This window comes from Trichomycterus rosablanca, chromosome 2, assembly GCF_030014385.1.
Source record: "Trichomycterus rosablanca isolate fTriRos1 chromosome 2, fTriRos1.hap1, whole genome shotgun sequence".
NCBI classification, from domain to species: domain Eukaryota; kingdom Metazoa; phylum Chordata; class Actinopteri; order Siluriformes; family Trichomycteridae; genus Trichomycterus; species Trichomycterus rosablanca.
This window is the reverse complement of record NC_085989.1, coordinates 7574031-7591746: the sequence shown is the minus strand read 5'-3', so window position 1 is coordinate 7591746 and position 17716 is coordinate 7574031. Positions and strand designations below refer to the sequence as shown.

At 36.2% G+C, this 17716-nt stretch overlaps 1 protein-coding gene and 8 non-coding genes across 9 annotated transcripts in view; 4 read left to right on the top strand and 5 right to left on the bottom strand.

Moving 5' to 3' along the window:
- LOC134329349 (growth factor receptor-bound protein 10-like) overlaps positions 1-4150 on the top strand; it is a 63270-nt gene extending 59120 nt beyond the window's left edge. Inside the window, exons 11-17 of the mRNA XM_063010586.1 lie at positions 186-284; positions 928-1005; positions 1380-1496; positions 1577-1643; positions 2194-2281; positions 3072-3165; positions 3385-4150. Of these exons, the coding sequence (XP_062866656.1) occupies positions 186-284; positions 928-1005; positions 1380-1496; positions 1577-1643; positions 2194-2281; positions 3072-3165; positions 3385-3531 (690 nt within the window). The 3' untranslated portion in view covers positions 3532-4150. The remainder of the gene's footprint in view (positions 1-185; positions 285-927; positions 1006-1379; positions 1497-1576; positions 1644-2193; positions 2282-3071; positions 3166-3384) is intronic.
- A 4793-nt stretch (positions 4151-8943) lies between these two features.
- trnap-agg (transfer RNA proline (anticodon AGG)) lies at positions 8944-9015 on the bottom strand. The gene has a single exon. It is a non-coding gene; the product is annotated as a tRNA-Pro (tRNA).
- A 495-nt stretch (positions 9016-9510) lies between these two features.
- Positions 9511-9582, bottom strand: trnap-agg (transfer RNA proline (anticodon AGG)). The gene has a single exon. It is a non-coding gene; the product is annotated as a tRNA-Pro (tRNA).
- A 332-nt stretch (positions 9583-9914) lies between these two features.
- trnap-ugg (transfer RNA proline (anticodon UGG)) lies at positions 9915-9986 on the top strand. The gene has a single exon. It is a non-coding gene; the product is annotated as a tRNA-Pro (tRNA).
- A 2340-nt stretch (positions 9987-12326) lies between these two features.
- Positions 12327-12398, bottom strand: trnap-ugg (transfer RNA proline (anticodon UGG)). The gene has a single exon. It is a non-coding gene; the product is annotated as a tRNA-Pro (tRNA).
- A 515-nt stretch (positions 12399-12913) lies between these two features.
- On the top strand, positions 12914-12985 carry trnap-ugg (transfer RNA proline (anticodon UGG)). The gene has a single exon. It is a non-coding gene; the product is annotated as a tRNA-Pro (tRNA).
- An 878-nt stretch (positions 12986-13863) lies between these two features.
- trnap-agg (transfer RNA proline (anticodon AGG)) lies at positions 13864-13935 on the bottom strand. Its single transcript has one exon. It is a non-coding gene; the product is annotated as a tRNA-Pro (tRNA).
- A 2505-nt stretch (positions 13936-16440) lies between these two features.
- On the bottom strand, positions 16441-16512 carry trnap-agg (transfer RNA proline (anticodon AGG)). Its single transcript has one exon. It is a non-coding gene; the product is annotated as a tRNA-Pro (tRNA).
- Positions 16513-16818: 306 nt separating this feature from the next.
- trnap-ugg (transfer RNA proline (anticodon UGG)) lies at positions 16819-16890 on the top strand. Its single transcript has one exon. It is a non-coding gene; the product is annotated as a tRNA-Pro (tRNA).
- The last annotated feature ends 826 nt before the right edge of the window (positions 16891-17716 follow it).

The following is a 17716-nucleotide window of genomic DNA, read 5'->3' as shown; positions in this document are numbered from 1 at the left end:
TCAATACATCTTAATATATGGGTTTATTTGGATTAAATGTGTTTCATTGGATCCTGTGTAAGAAATGCTGTACCTGAAAACACTTCACCATTAATCAAGCAATTATTTTTATAATTATTTTTACCTGTGTAATAGAATTTACCTGAGTAACAGAATGTTTTTTTTTACTTAACCCCACTTTCCAGCCTACTAAGGGATTGGCTGAGCCGAGAGATTTGAAGATGCTTTGTGCTGAAGATGAGCGGAGCAGAACGTGTTGGATGACTGCTTTCAGAGTGCTTAAGGTACACATTTATACTCTCCATATACTCCTGCATATTAATACAGACCCAGCTCACTCAGTATATTTTCATTGAAAGATAAGACTGAATACTGTCGCCTGAGATATTAGATAAATCTTTAAACATGCATTTTTATTTCAGTCGGCTACAGAATTATGTACACCCTTGGCAATATGGATAAAACAGGTTCTAAAATGTCTTTTTGGTTATTTAATTACCTTAATCTGAGAATAAAAGGGATCTCACATTTAATTGTGAAAAATTTAATCTGACTAGTAAATGCGCTTTGAGAAAATACAAAACGCTAAATATATGTCCTCCACTCCCTCCGACACATGGTCAGCTAATCGAATCTTTTCACCTGCCAGGTATTACATGCTATCGTGCAGGCTCCTTGATCGGTCAGCAGGGGCCGCACTTACACCAGCGACATGGAATCCTTTTTTAGTTATTGTCCTTCCTCTACAGACACACAGCCAATCATGTGTCTGTGTAGGCCCCTGGTCGGCTGATAGCAAAGCTGATATACAAAACCATGACATTGCTGGAATTCTTATGGGTGTTCCAAGAGTGGTACAGATTAAAATTTTACTTTAAGACTTATGTAAACCATTTCTTATTCTTATGTAAATACATTTTTGTGCAGTATGGAATTCTGCTCTACCAGAACTACAAAATCCCCCAACAAAGAAAGTCACCAGTCACCAGTGCCTCTACACCAGTGGTAAGAGTTCTGTCTTTTCATCTGTGTGTGTGTGCTTGCATGATTAATACTTTCACCTGACATTAAAATAGTTTGATTGCTAAGTCTTAAAAGCCATTGTGCATGTCACACCTGGTCGAGTTTGGCCTCGGTAATGTGTTCCAGAGCTGTTGTTAAATATTTGTTGATCAGGTCCTAGCAGTGTAAGTGCCTTATGAAAAAAAATACTGTTTAAGCACATAGCTGTAGATTTCTTCACACTTTTGGCACTGGGAGCTTTTCCATAAGCTAGCATGACTGATTTATAACAAGGAATTAATTACTACTGGATTATGAAATATCAGTCTAATTTGTATGCAAATATTTTTGTAATAAAATGATACCGTTCTATGTAGCGGAGCGTGTCTGAGAATTCTCTGGTCGCCATGGATTTCTCAGGAAGGACAGGTCGTGTGATTGACAACCCTGTGGAAGCGATGAGTGCTGCCGTGGAGGAGGGACACACATGGAGAGTGAGTTTTACACATGATTATGAACACTGTATGCTTGTTGTCTTTGAGATAAATTATATGTGAAAATTCCTTCTATGTAGAAGCGAAGTCAGCGAATGAATGTACTTGGCAACCCTAGTTCTCTGCAATCCTCCACAATAAATACAGGTAGGCACAGCTATTATCATACACCAGCTTGGTCCTCTGGGCAACCTAATACCCTAGTTCAAAATGTTGTCTCCTAAGGTACTGTAAAAGAACATTAACGTGTTAGTAAAGCCTTAGAATAAAATCAGCTGGCAAAGCATGTGGAGCTTGTCATAACGTTAGTGATTTGATTTGTAAGTGTTGTCTTATTTGAAACTGGTCTCTAATTGAATTGAACAGCTTGTCTCTCTGTACATTTACAGCTGGACCACAAATTACCAACAGCCTTTCCAGCAACAGCAGAGGGGGCTAAATTCTGCTAGGGAGACTAAGGGGTTTTAATTTAATTATTCACATTTTAATACAGATTGAATAGGCAAGTGTGAAGGATTTGTATTTGTTTAGATAAATCAGATCAAATGAAACTAGAGCTGCTCATTTTTAAAAATATATATTTTTAGAACTCTTAGGCCCTGTCTGAGGGAACAGTGGACAAAGTTCCCCTCTGCCTAACACAAGTTGTTTTAACATGTAAAAACAGTAGTTTGTCTACATTATGTGTTACCTACAGCAATCCACCGAACACAACTGTGGTTCCACGGTCGAATCATGAGGGAGGATTCCCACCGTATGATAATGCAGCAGGGCCAAGTGGATGGGTAAGACCTTATAAAACCATCAAACCTGTTGGTGCTTGTGGGTACATATACAGTTTGTTTTTGTAGGAATAAGGATTTAAAATTGAATAGTTAACTGATCAAAAATGCCGGAAGGAAAAAAAACATGGTATTGTTCTGCAAATTGTGCATGATTAAGTCTACTTTCTGTACCTTCTGTTGTATTGATATACATATTTTTAGTGCTGGAATTACATTGAGATAGTTGGGAACAGTATTTCTCAGCGTGGATCGGTCCCACAACCTATTAATGAAAGTAGTGGAACCTCTTATTGTTCACCTAATTTTTTAAGCTTGTATTAAACATCTCTAATTCAAACATGATATGTTCGAGGAACTAGTGACTTCTAATCTAAAAAGATGAGACTAATTTAAAAACTAAGATGAGACATGTTGTCGGGTATGACACCAAAGATAGCAGTCATAGGACTAATAAAAGTCTGAATTATATCTTAAGATTGCACCGAAAATAAACATATAAATTAATGATGCTGTGGCCTGCATACACCGATCGCAAAATTGGGTCTGCCTCATATATTTTTAAAGCTGTGCCATGTGTACGATACAGGATTCTACGTTGAATTAGTCCATGTATAGCACAGAAGAGGAATGCGCCTGATGTTGATTTTCTTTCTTAATTTCGTTACGGTTGTCACCTCTATATCCTCCTCACAAAAGAACTTCATATTTTCATGTCCTGACAGATCTTTTTAATAAATGCTATTGGTATTTTTATCATTTCTTGTAATTACTTGTGTATGACCTTTTTTAGGTTGTTCCTCTTGCGTGATAGTCAAAGTAATCCAAAGGCTTTTGTTCTCACTTTGTGCCATCATCAGAAGATTAGACATTTCCAGATCCTGCCTGTGAGTCTTTATAACCTTTCAAACGATCTTTTTAAAAGCAGATTGAGCTATTTCAGTGCTTTCAGTTACAGTTTTTAATCAAAGAGGTTTTTTTTTTATTACTGTCTGTACAATAAACACAGATTTGGTTAAAGCCAAGTCTGCATTAAAGTTCAAAATCTTTGGATCCACTTTTAACCTCATTTCTGTCTATATTACATGCTCTGATTCCTGTGTCAGTACGAAGAGGATGGTCAGATCTTCTTCAGCCTTGACGAAGGTGCCACCAAATTCACCGACCTGATTCACCTTGTAGAATTCTACCAGCTTAACAAAGGAGTCCTTCCTTGTAAACTTAAACACCCCTGCACCATGGTGGCCTTATGATCTTCATTTACAAAGGTTCCAAAAGATTAACTGACATTACATTGCCTACACACACATACGTCTGGGAAAATGGACTTTGTTTTTTCTGTCCCTCAATCTTGATGAGCTGTATCCCATTAACAGACATGGATCCTCCTATTAATCAGGCTCTCGGATTGATGCAGTCCATGTTCCTTCGGTTTCAATAATACTGTCAAGTCACTTCAAGATTCCTTCAGGTATCAATGCCATCATACAGGCCACTGCAAATGATGGGTAAAAGATAAGATGTATAGTGTTTTTTATTTACTTTATTATGTGTTGGCATGTTTTGGTATGCTGTCTTCATACCTAAACATTTTACACTTTCAAGCTGAAAACAGGTGGCCCACTTTACGGTTAAAATGACCGTTTTATCCGTCTCTGCCCTTTCTGTCACCCCTCCTTATATATCCTGTGGTTAGTAAGTCCCAGTGGGGATTCCCTGTAAGGTGATTGGATTACAGCACAAGACACAGAGCTATTACTGAGCTTTCTATTGCCAAGGTTACAGCTGAACAAGACTACATCAGCAGACCTGACTTTCTAAATACTGACACCTGTTTCACTGTGCTTAGTTCTTTATCCAGTTTTCTTTGTCTTGCTGCTCTGATTAGTTTCGTCAGCCAAAAAAAAAACTTTAAGAAGCTCAGCACTTTTGCACAACTGGCTTGAATAACATATTTTAAGCCTTTGATACATACAATTCATTCAGCCATGTTTGTTTTGGTTATTTAATACATTTCAGTGCATATATTCACCTTGAATGTACACACAATCTCTTTTGACTTTGTACTTATAAATACATAAAGAATACATTAAGGTATGTGTAAAAACAGCTTAATTGGGAGAGTGAAGTATTTAGAAACCACAAATTTATAATATTATAGTAATTCATTATAATAATATAATAATTAAATAATTCAAATAAATCATTTTTCATCATTGTCTTCAATTGCTAATGGTAATGACTGTTAAACTAGCAATTTTACAATGATCAAAAATGTTAGATTATTACCATAAACTTTCTACTTGTGGATTTATGGACCAGTTTTACTGACAGAAAAATTGTTTTTGCTTAAGGTTTTGTTATTTGTATCATTTATATATATATATATACTGTATTTAATTAATTAATTAAAAAATAATTAAGTTTAATTTATACAAAAATAGTTTGGTATTGTGCTTAAGTTTGAACTGAATATATGCACTGAAACTATATTTAATGACAAAAAACAAAAGTGGTAGCATACTTGTTTTCTCTTATTGTGATGGGCGAGGGGGCAGAGAAGTTACAATTGTAATAAAAGTGCAATATTGTTAATATATAGCCTATGGGTAATTATGAAAACTTGACCTGTGCCTTGCATGGCCATGAATAACTTGACCTATGCTCAACCTGTCGATTGAGGCTTCCCAGAGAACAACGATTAGTTCTTGTTTGGCTGTGTAGCTAGCTATTTGTTTTATTTCTATGAAATCATGTTTAGCTGTAATAAGGATTTGCATTTATCACTTTGCTGTCCTTGAGCCACTTTAACATTTAAGCAAAAAAGTCCTCACTTACACTTTGCATTACTGAATTTTTTGGTAATATGTTTTGCATTTCATAAGACCATGAAAAATTCCACACAGATAACATCAGAATATAATCAGGTTTGTCCGATCAACATCTATTATTAATTCACATTTAATTAAATGAAAACAAATTATTTTGTTTTCAAAATCATGTTTCCATATTCGTATTTAGGATGTGTTTAAAGATTATGACTTAAATCAGGGTTTTACAAACTTTTTTTGACCCACATTTTGTTAATAATTTTTTACACAACCCACATTTTGTCCATGATTTTTTACGTGACCCAGGTAACACAAACAAATACATATTATATTGAAATTTTACAGTCGACAATAGAACTAATTACATATATATCTACATATAAATATGTAGTCTGGTAATAATGACTGATCATCTTACAAGCAGACATGTTTGTTTAAAAGATAAAAGATAAATTTTTATGTTTTATATGTGTATCTGTTGTCTCCCTAATACATCTGTACAAAACAGGGCAAAGTGCAGTAGAGCTTTAGGTAAAATTGTTATTATGTACAGTCTGTTGCAAAAGTTTTGACACTACTGTTCAAATTCAATTTTTTGAATTTTGAGTTTTGTTTTCTATGTTAATTTCTTTGTTAACTGTCAGGTGCACCGTTATTAGACTGTACAGCAAAACATACGAACAACAAACATTGCATCTTATGCAAACAGATCATTAGATGCAAACACTGCATCTTATGTAGCTGTGTACATTAGAATTAGCACTAAAATTCTAACTGAATTGTTCATCCTCGAAACATTTAAGATTTTTTACGAGGGTGACTATAGTGGTTCGGCTAATGGAGTGGATGCCACACAGCAACATAAGCCCTGCTTATTTGAGATTGATCCTCACCTTTAGTCAGATCTGAACACAGTTTCTAGTGTTCATGTGGGTTTCCTCTGTGTTCTCTGGTTTCCTTTGACCTACCAAAATGTTCAGAAGGAGAATTGGATGCTTTAAATTGCATCCAGGTGTGATTGCATGAAAACCTCCCAGATTAATTAGTTTCTGCCCTGAATTATAGTGATTTCAGGTGGACCCTCCACAAACCTTACTAGGAAAAATTATTGTAATGTTTCCATCGGTTTTACACCTTGCTTGTGACTTATTTTCATAACCACTGAATTGGCAGTGCTGCATTGCTTGAAGTAAACCAGTTTCAGATTTCAAACCAGCAGCAAATCTGTTCTGCAATCGACCTGATGTTTTGCCAACCAAGATCTGTTTTTTTTTTTCAAAGGAAAAGCTCTGATTGGTTTCGGATTCGAAATCAGTATCTTTACACTGTTGGTGGAAAAGTACAAGACGACTAGCAGTTCTCTTCGTGTATGTGTTTAGCTTCTTGACTTTCCACCACTTGGTGTATTTGCACCTTTAGCAGGCCAAATTTGATTAAAATACCAAGCATACAAAAAGTTGTTCCTGTGAGAAGGAATATCGGTGCACATTAGGATTTCATCAAATAGTTCTTAATATTAATATTACATTTAATATTAGTACCAAAATACATGTAGGATAGTAATGCAAGTGTAAATAAGGCTAAGAACAATATTTGCAGATGTGTTTTTTTGGCACATGGTTTTGTGACATTTAGTGAGAGGACCTAGCTTTGCAAAAAGAAGCAGTGCAAGCTTTAAAATATATCTCTATACCTGTGAATTAAACACACCAACAATGCAAGTAAGTTCTTTATGATGGTCAGCCCAAATGCCTGTCATACACTGGCTCAGCAAGACTAAGCTATGACCTCTCACAGTTCAATAAGCTAATTCTTGGCATCAAGCAGATTTCTGTTTCAGTGAGACCATAGATTTCATGTCTAGGCTAAATATATGTGTCTTGTAAAAATGTCAACGGGGGGCAGTGATTTTTTTTAACTTTATTTTTATATAGTAATAAAGTTCAAATCTGGGAGTAAAAACATACATGTTCGGAAAACAGGTAGTTTTATGGCTGCCTTATGAAGTGTTAGCAAAGAAAGAAACAACTAATTTGGATTGGTAAGAAAGTTGGTAGATGGGGTCTTAAGAATTTTAAGAATTTTAATCTTAAGTGTGAGGACAGACAATGGTTGGTGCATGCAGGCAATTGTTAGTGCAATACAAAATGTTACAGTTATGCAGGATGTTCCTAAAACCACAAAAAAGTTCTGTCAAGTTCTTTTGTCATTCTTTAAAATCATTGACATTCCATTTAAACAATGAGCTTTAAAGTTTTCAACCTTATCTGACCAGAGAAAATTTTATCTAATTTAATCAGTTATGTAATATATGGTCTTTGGTTACATCTGGTCAGGTCTTCATTTTAGCTAGTTCATTTAAATTACACAGGTGAACACATTTTGGCATTGCTTATTACTGTTGCAAGTAGCCAAGCAAAGTATAAAAAAAATTGATTAGTTGTTTTAAATTCAATTTACAGCATAAGTAGAATTTGATTCTCTGCCAGTGGGTTACAGGATGGGCTTGGTTGTCAGCCTGCCATGTGATAACTGCATTCAGCTTTATCCAATGTAAAAAAAGGTAGCATACGTATAAATACTTATTTTCTTAATATGTGAAACCTATTTGGATCTAACACTGTATCTATGCTATATTTATATCTCTGTGAAAGGTTTGGGCTCCCAAACTAAATGAAGATGTTATTGTTACATGGATGTTGTGTATGACATACTTTCTTTCAGTGAGTTGTACTAGTGTGTATTATAAATGTATGATCTGTTTTCATGTCTATGTCAGAAATGTCTTTTTATAAAGAGTATTATATAATGCTGGTTTTGTTTTTCACCTTTGTATCTTCAGTATCTATCAACTTTTGTTCTGGACTTAGTAGTTTAATTTTAAAGCCCAGAGTTAGGCAGTGGTCTATAGTAGAGCAGCTTCTTATGACGGGGTACATTTCTGTTCTATGAAAACTGACCAAAAATCAGCTTGGTCTGGGAAATGAACCCTCACAACCTAAGCGTGAATCCTATCCCTAGACCAATAAGCAAAAATATCTTATGTAGAACTGTGCCTGTTCATTTGAGTTATCATGACTTTAAGTGCTCAGGTGGCGCAGTGTCCTTTTGCACAATGCAATTCTGGTTTCTAAACTCAATGTCTGCACAGACATGATTGGCTATGTCTGTTTGGGAAACCCTGTGGCTATACAAATGACATTTGACTGAACAGGCATACATTTCCTCAGACATATTTCAAAGTCTTGTGAGAAGCTGTTTTTGTGAGTGGATCACGTTGATGTATGGTATAAATAACGACATTTATTTTACAGTTCAGTTCACTGCAAACGTCAGTTTGGACAAAAAATATGAACAAGACGCAAATCTTGACCAGCTGTATCAGCAGAGAACAGCCAAAAAAATTGACCCCAGTTCACATTCATGTGGGTCGTTGGTCTAGGGGTGTGAGTCTTGCTTTGGGTGCTAGAGGTCCTGGGTTTAAGTCCTGGACGAGCCCACTTATTTCTTGACTGATATGTTAGAAACATGACCTGCAGTGATTCAGTTGCTGCAGCAGTCCAATGAGGTCCTGTCTGAAGAAGTAAATAGCAGTAATAAGGTGATGTTGAAAGAACCTTTTCCATGCAAATCAAAAGATATTTTCCACTTAGTGTAGTCAACAAGATATGGAATAAGATATAGTGCCGTACATTAGTACTGTACAGTATCTTTCCTGTGCATATATTGATGTTTTAGTGTTAGAAAACAACGCACACCACTAAGATAAAGTTAATAAAATATATATATTTTTAAATAATTAATGCAGCGACGTTGAGTAAAGGACCAAACGGAGGGCTCGTCCGGGATTTGAACCCGGGACCTCTCGCACCCTAAGCGAGAATCATACCCCTAGACCAACGAGCCAGAGAAGCAATTGCGAAAACTATGTTGAGCTGCAAATTTGCCACGTTGTCTGGTCAGTTAAATACTTATGAATTTGTTTGTGACACTTTGTCGCCATCTAGCGGTTATTACACGCAGTGCTTTCAAACTGCTAAATCCTCAGGAGAACTCCAATCAAAAGACTTTTTCCATTCAGTGTAGTCAACAACATATGGAACCAGGAAAAATACTGTACATTAGTACTGTACAGTATCTTTCTCTTGCATATAACCACTAGGGTAAAGCTAATAAAATATTGCTTACTTTTATTGTGTTCTATTTATATTATCTGCTCTTATTTTTGAGTCACAAATGTCTTGTTTACATAAAGAGCTGATCTTTTAAGAAAGAATACTGCAAGTTTCATCATAAAGTCCAGTGTTAAGCAATTGTGTAATGGAGCAGCTTCTTATAACAACAGTAAATCCCTTTTCTGTCACAATTAATTAAAAGACGTTAAGGAAAGGACCAAAAGGAGGGCTCGTCCGGGATTTGAACCCGGGACCTCTCGCACCCTAAGCGAGAATCATACCCCTAGACCAACGAGCCAGATAAGAATTTACGAAAACTGTGTTAGGCTAAAAATTTGCCACGTTGTCTGGTCAGTTAAATGCTCATGATTTTGTTAAAGATTCTCTGTCTCCATCTAGCGGTAATTTCACGCAGTGCTTTTTAACTGCTAACTCCTCAGGGCAACCATCAGGAAAACTGATCACATTTGATCAGTTCCAAATTGCTTCCTACTGTGTAAAAACACTAAGCTAAAATAAGTTCTTTTTTATTATATGGTTTGAAAACTGATATAACAAGGCATAACATTTTGACCAGCAGTATCAAAACTTTGGGTAGTTGTTAAAATGTCCTTCCTTAGTTGCACATGTGGCTCGTTGGTCTAGGGGTATGATTCTCGCTTTGGGTGCGAGAGGTCCCGGGTTCAAATCCCGGACGAGCCCAATTATTTCTTGATCAACATGTTAGTAACATGGTCTGCAGTGATTCAGTTGTGACTGCAGTCGGTTTGCCACGTTGCCAGGTCAGTTAAATGAGTTTGATTTTTTTATTGAAACTTTGTCGCCATCTAGCGGTTATTGCACGCAGTGTTTCCCAACCGCTAAATCCTTAGGATTAAAAACCAGTGGGCTCGTCCGGGATTTGAACCCGGGAGAATCATACCCCTAGACCAACGAGTCAGATAAGGCGTCAATAATACGATGTTCAGCTGAAAATTTGCCACGTTAAAAGTTAAAAGTTTATGTCGCTAATTTTTTGACGATACTTTGCGGTTATTACACGCAGTATAATACTCTAGCGGTTATTACACGCAGTGCTTCCAAACTGCTAAATCCTCAGAACAGTGTCTCTTAGGAAACGCAGCACACCATTAGGGTACAGATGATAAACTAATGCTCAGTTTTGTTCAGGGGCGGCTCGTTCCTTAGGGCGATCGGGCGACGCACCACCAAAGAACTTTTTCTATCACAGCCGTGACTGTTCTGGACTGTCTGTCTTGCCTCGGAATATCGCAGTCCAATCAGCGTCGAGTTGTGTTCTGTACAGTACCGCCCCTTTTGGGGCAACTTCATTCTAACTGAAAATCGCCCCGGATTGCTCTCATAGACTCTCATGTTAAGGCTCTTTTTTCTAACAGCAGGTGCTGCAATACAATCTGAATGGGTTCCGGGAGGGCTCGCACTTACGTGCTTGCGTCACATGTAACCTGGTGTCGCGACCTCGTCACCATGACTACCATCACCTCAGTTTGGTGCAACTCCATCGTGTCATTTAAGCAATAGAACACGAGAGGGAGTGTGTTATCGCGAATAACATCACGGCTGTGATTTGGTCGCAGGCACGAACCAAAGGTGCCGTGATGTTATTCCCGATAACACACGACCTCGAGTGTTTTATTGCTTTTATACAACAGTTTTTACAAAATAAAGAAAGAAAATAAATCAAAGAAGCCCTGAATTTCATATTAAATATGCTTTAATATTGACAATACCTTCCGCCAAAAAGTAGTTCCACAACAAATATAAAGTTTAACACTACAAAGCAGACATCCCAAGTTGCAAAAACTCATTTCAGGGAGGTAAGAACAACAAGAAGAAAAAGGCAAGAACCTCCGAAGTGAAAAAAAGAAATAAAAAAAACTCTCGCACACACCAAAGGCTATGCATGAAAACAGAACTACTAGGAGCTGCTAACTTGGCTTAACTAACTGTTCGCGTTACAAACACATTAATGTTCCCTACATAGTGCACTAGATTGTGTATCAGATCACGGATATATGTTCCCTACATAGTGCACTAGATTGTATATCAGATAACGGATTTAAAACGCGAACGGGAAAAAAAGTCTGTGTCGCCTGCGTGCGCGTTTGTGTGCATGAACCTTGTAGTTAATGGCAACGCGTCAGCGGAGTAATACAGTTGTGGTGTGAAAAGACCGTGCTGTTATCACATATATCGGCACGGTTAGAACGCTTCTCAACCAATCAGATTGTAAGGTCGGAACTAACTGTTGTATAATAAGGGATATGCTATTTAGTCGTCGTAGTAATCAGAATAAATGTGCAACTAAAGAATTAGGGCCACCCAGACCAAATTTAAACATCAAGCAAGTATCTACAAAGGGGGAAATCATATAAGTTACAAGTAAATTACAAGTAAGTAATGTAATTTTAAATTGTGAATTGTGATTGCACTTATTGTATCTCCCCAATTGTTTAATTGTACCTCTTTATTTATTGCACATCAGCCCCGATGCCAATCTTTATTCTGCTGCAATTAAATTGTTAGTGTGAAGGCTTTACTTAATTTTATGATTACATTTACATTTACATTTTCTGCATTTAGCAGACGCTCTTATCCAGAGCGACTTACAGAAGTGCTTCCATAGTAAACATTTCATTTCTCAAGTTATAGTAAACAACAGTCGAGGAACACAAATCTGCTGAAACATGTCAGAACCAAAGTGTTTTTTTTGTTTTTTTTTGGAAATGGAAGAAAATGGTATTAGAAATTGATTAATGGTAAAGCTGGTCTCTCTCTATGTTTAAAGTTATTTGTGAGGGCAAACTGACAGATGACTTAAGATGTTAATTATTTAAGCTTTAATATACCCATTGAACAGGTCACCTTGGCCACTGCCCCCACCTGAGAGATTTGGCAGGAGAAGCCACTGTTTTTTCAGATGAAGTGCAAGGTTAAGCAGTTGTGTATAACAGAGGAACTCCTAAATACCTTCTAAAAAAGTCTATATACCCTAACCCTAAAAAAACACAAATAAACAACGGGCTCGTCCGGGATTTGAACCCGGGACCTCTCGCACCCAAAGCGAGAATCATACCCCTAGACCAACGAGCCAGATAGGAAGTAAAAATTTTATGTTTAACTACAAATTTGCCACGTTGTCTGGTCAGTTAAACGCTCGTAAATTTGTTGCCAATACTTTGTCGCCATCTAGCGGTTATTGCACGTAGTGCTTCCAAACTGCTAAATCCTCAGAACAGCCATCAAGAAAATTGACAAAAATTACTAATATGACAGGATACCCTTTCGCATGCAAATCAACTAAAAGACATTTTCCACTTAGTGTAGTCAACAAGATATGGAACAAGGAATAGTACTGTACACTAAAACTGTACAGTGTCTTTCCTGTGCATATTCTGCATCTCTTAAGAAACACAACACACCACTGGGGTACAGCTAATAAACTAATGCTCTGTTTTATTGTATTCTAATAATATGATCTTGTTCGTATAAAGTTTTATAGACGTATATAACAAAACATAACATTTTGACCAGCAGTATCAAATGTATTTGCTAAATCATCCAGCAGGGGACTGGCAAGAAAGTTTGTTCTTAAATGTTGCCTATGTGGCTCGTTGGTCTAGGGGTATGATTCTCGCTTTGGGTGCGAGAGGTCCCGGGTTCAAATCCCGGACGAGCCCAGTTATTTCTTGACCAACATGATCTGCAGTGACTCAGCTGTTACTGCAGTCTGATGAGCTTCTGTTTGTTTGCTACGTTGCCAGTTCAGTTTAATACTTATGAATTTGTGTGCGATACTTTGTCGCCATCTAGCGGTTATTACATGCATTGTTTTCCAACCGCTAAATACTTAAAACAGCAATCAAGAAAACGGACAAAGATTTGCTCAGTTCCAAATTGCTTCTTAATGTGTAATTTTATTATAATATATATATATATATATATATATATATATATATATATATATATATAATATAATTTTAATATTATATATATAATATATAATTTTATTAAAATATATATAATATACATTATAATTTCTATTGTTATTATTTTGCACTATTTTTATTCATATTTTATTGTATTTTATATTTTTGCACATGTAACTGTTTTGTATATATTTGTTCTTTCTTACTGTTATTTTTATTATTTCTTGCTTTGGCAATACGAATGTCCTTATTTGTCATGCCAATAAAGCTTTTTTTGAGTTTGAGAGTGTAAAAACACTATACAATAGCATTAATAAAGACTTCTACGTTTATATACAGCCCAATTCGCTGCCAAAATAAGCTCTTTGTTCACACTTTTCTGTATTGTACTTTACTGTATGTATTGTAAAGTATTACATAAATTTGGCAACGCTGTTCATCCTTTAATATTCAGTATTTATTAACTTATGTTCTTGGGCACACATATAAAGGGCTGATTTGTAAGAAAGAATATTGCTAATTTAAGCAACTACACTAAGTGAATTCATCATAGAGTGTTAAGCACTTGTGTATAACAGAGCAGCTTCTGACAAGGTTATAAATGTCAGCACTTTTGAGAAAAGGTAGAAGGGCTCGTCCGGGATTTGAACCCGGGACCTCTCGCACCCTAAGCGAGAATCATACCCCTAGACCAACGAGCCACATATGGACTTTTGAACTTATGTTAAACTAAAAATCTGCCACGTTGCCTGGTCAGTTAAATAGGCATGAATTCGTTGACGATATTTTGTCGCCATCTAGCGGTTATTACACACACACACACACACACACACACACACATTCTCTCTCTCTCTCTCTCTCTCTCTCTCTCTCCTAAACACTAAATCCTCAAGAAGAAAGTTGACAAAACTGCTCAGTTGAAATTGATTCATATTGTGTAAAAACTACGTTACACTATGACAGACTTAAATATTTGCAGAGTAATGGCGAGAATGTTCGAATAATTCAGCTCTTTATGTGGCTCGTTGGTCTGTTAGACTTGCAGTGATTCAGCTTTTGCTGCAGTCCAATAAGGTCCTGTCTGAAGAAGTAAATAGCAGCAATGAGGAGATATTGAGAGAACGTTTTGCATGCAAATCAAGATATTTTCCACTAAGTGTAGTCAACAAGATATGGAATAAGGAATAGTACTGTACATCTAATAAAATATTGTTCACTTTGATAATATTCTAACTATATTATCTGTTTTTATCTGTGAGTCACAAATTTAAGGTTTTGTTTAACTTCTGTTAATTTCTGCAATTTAAATTACGAATACGAATCCTTTATTGTCATTGCACATTGTACTTGTACACTTGCACAACAAAATTGGAAATTGGAAAAGGAAATTGTAAACTATATAACCATGAAATTATGGAAATTATGTGTAAGGTGTACATTTACATAAAAAAAATACATATAAAGATTTTGAACATAGGCTGTCTCACACTCAATGCAATGATTATACCATAAGAGCAATAAGGGTCCGTGTACCTTTGGTAATTCGTTTTTCACTTCAAATCCCAAAGTTGAAAAACAAAAAAACGGGTCGTTTTTTGTTTTTCGTTTCAAAAACCAATATTGAAAAACGGGAAAACGGGGCGTTATTCGTGTTTCGTTTTAAGATCAAAAATCAAATAACAAATAAGCAGAATTTGAAAAACGGGTCGTATTTTAATTTTCCAAAATCAACATTTTTTTATCAGTTCAACCAGAAATAAAAGTGCGAGCGCGTGCACGTGCTGAGGTGCGTGTACACGCTTCATATAAAGTGTAACTCAGGTACAAGTGTTGAGAAGACGGAGCACAAAGTCATAATAACGTTACACCGCGTCCCCTGTTCTGACTTTTGTGTCTGCTGTACTTTTTCCTGCCCTTGTAATTCACACAAGAACTATTTATCCTAAAAAAAAATAGGGGGCTATTCTAAGAAAAAGAATGCTGCATTATTTTTTACGTTATTATTATTATTATTACCGTATAGGACTCAGTTCTGTAATACAGGCATAACTAATCGTACATGTCACATAGTGGTGGTAAATTCGGTTCATTTTATGGACTCGGGTTAGTCTGAGTCACTCAGTAATGTGATTCGGTTCACTTGAGTCACTTGTACTGACATCTTGATTGAGATTGATTTACTGCATGAAAATGCATCCAGATCTCACTTATCTTCCGTGCACTCACAGCCAGGGCCGATCAGAGGACTCATAGGATCCGGGTTAATTGAGATCTCGGACTCGTGATTCCTGATTCAGTACGAAGATTCGAATCCTTAACCGAGGCGATTCAATTATTCTTGTTCTCGGCCAATAAACATCCAAAAACTAACTCTGCAGTAAACAAGGAGCAACAACAATCAAATATATTTCAAAAAGTTATTTGGTAAATAATTAGCAGAACGCTGATTAAAAAAAAGCATTAGATGTTGTAATAGTTTCACCCTGACATGTACGATTAGTTCTGCCTGTATTACAGAATTGAGTTCTACACGCTAACAGAACAGGGGACGCGGTGTAATGTTATTATGACTTTGTGCTCCGTCTTCTCAACACTTGTACCTGATTTACACTTTATATGAAGCGTGTACACGCACCTCAGCACGTGCACGCGCTCGCACTTTTATTTCTGGTTGAACTGATGAAAAATGTTGATTTTGGAAAATTAAAATACGACCCGTTTTTCAATTTCTGCTTATTTGTTATTTGATTTTTGATCTTAAAATTTACAGATTTACTTATGAATTTGTTTGTGACACTTTGTCGCCATCTAGCGGTTATTACACGCAGTGCTTTCAAACTGCTAAATCCTCAGGAGAACTCCAATCAAAAGACTTTTTCCATTCAGTGTAGTCAACAACATATGGAACCAGGAAAAATACTGTACATTAGTACTGTACAGTATCTTTCTCTTGCATATAACCACTAGGGTAAAGCTAATAAAATATTGCTTACTTTTATTGTGTTCTATTTATATTATCTGCTCTTATTTTTGAGTCACAAATGTCTTGTTTACATAAAGAGCTGATCTTTTAAGAAAGAATACTGCAAGTTTCATCATAAAGTCCAGTGTTAAGCAATTGTGTAATGGAGCAGCTTCTTATAACAACAGTAAATCCCTTTTCTGTCACAATTAATTAAAAGACGTTAAGGAAAGGACCAAAAGGAGGGCTCGTCCGGGATTTGAACCCGGGACCTCTCGCACCCTAAGCGAGAATCATACCCCTAGACCAACGAGCCAGATAAGAATTTACGAAAACTGTGTTAGGCTAAAAATTTGCCACGTTGTCTGGTCAGTTAAATGCTCATGATTTTGTTAAAGATTCTCTGTCTCCATCTAGCGGTAATTTCACGCAGTGCTTTTTAACTGCTAACTCCTCAGGGCAACCATCAGGAAAACTGATCACATTTGATCAGTTCCAAATTGCTTCCTACTGTGTAAAAACACTAAGCTAAAATAAGTTCTTTTTTATTATATGGTTTGAAAACTGATATAACAAGGCATAACATTTTGACCAGCAGTATCACATGTGCACATGCACATGTGGCTCGTTGGTCTAGGGGTATGATTCTCGCTTTGGGTGCGAGAGGTCCCGGGTTCAAATCCCGGACGAGCCCAATTATTTCTTGATCAACATGTTAGTAACATGGTCTGCAGTGATTCAGTTTCCTTAACCGAGGCGATTCAATTATTCTTGTTCTCGGCCAATAAACATCCAAAAACTAACTCTGCAGTAAACAAGGAGCAACAACAATCAAATATATTTCAAAAAGTTATTTGGTAAATAATTAGCAGAACGCTGATTAAAAAAAAGCATTAGATGTTGTAATAGTTTCACCCTGACATGTACGATTAGTTCTGCCTGTATTACAGAATTGAGTTCTACACGCTAACAGAACAGGGGACGCGGTGTAATGTTATTATGACTTTGTGCTCCGTCTTCTCAACACTTGTACCTGATTTACACTTTATATGAAGCGTGTACACGCACCTCAGCACGTGCACGCGCTCGCACTTTTATTTCTGGTTGAACTGATGAAAAATGTTGATTTTGGAAAATTAAAATACGACCCGTTTTTCAATTTCTGCTTATTTGTTATTTGATTTTTGATCTTAAAACAAAAAACGAATAACGCCCCGTTTTCTTGTTTTTCAACTTTGGGATTTGAGATGAAATACGAATTACCAAAGGTACACGGACCAATAAGCCATCACTTCATGAAGAAAAGCTTTAGGTATCAGGAAATGTTTACCACATTACTGAATATAAAGAATTTATAAGATAAAGTCCAAACTAAATGCCATTTTATATTATCTCCAGGTATGTGAGAAATTGTCCTAGAACAAAAATTCTTTCGGACAAGATGATTCATAACACATTGCTTATTATTTTTTTATCCTTTATATTAATCCCTTTATTATAAATATAAATATCTAAGGACA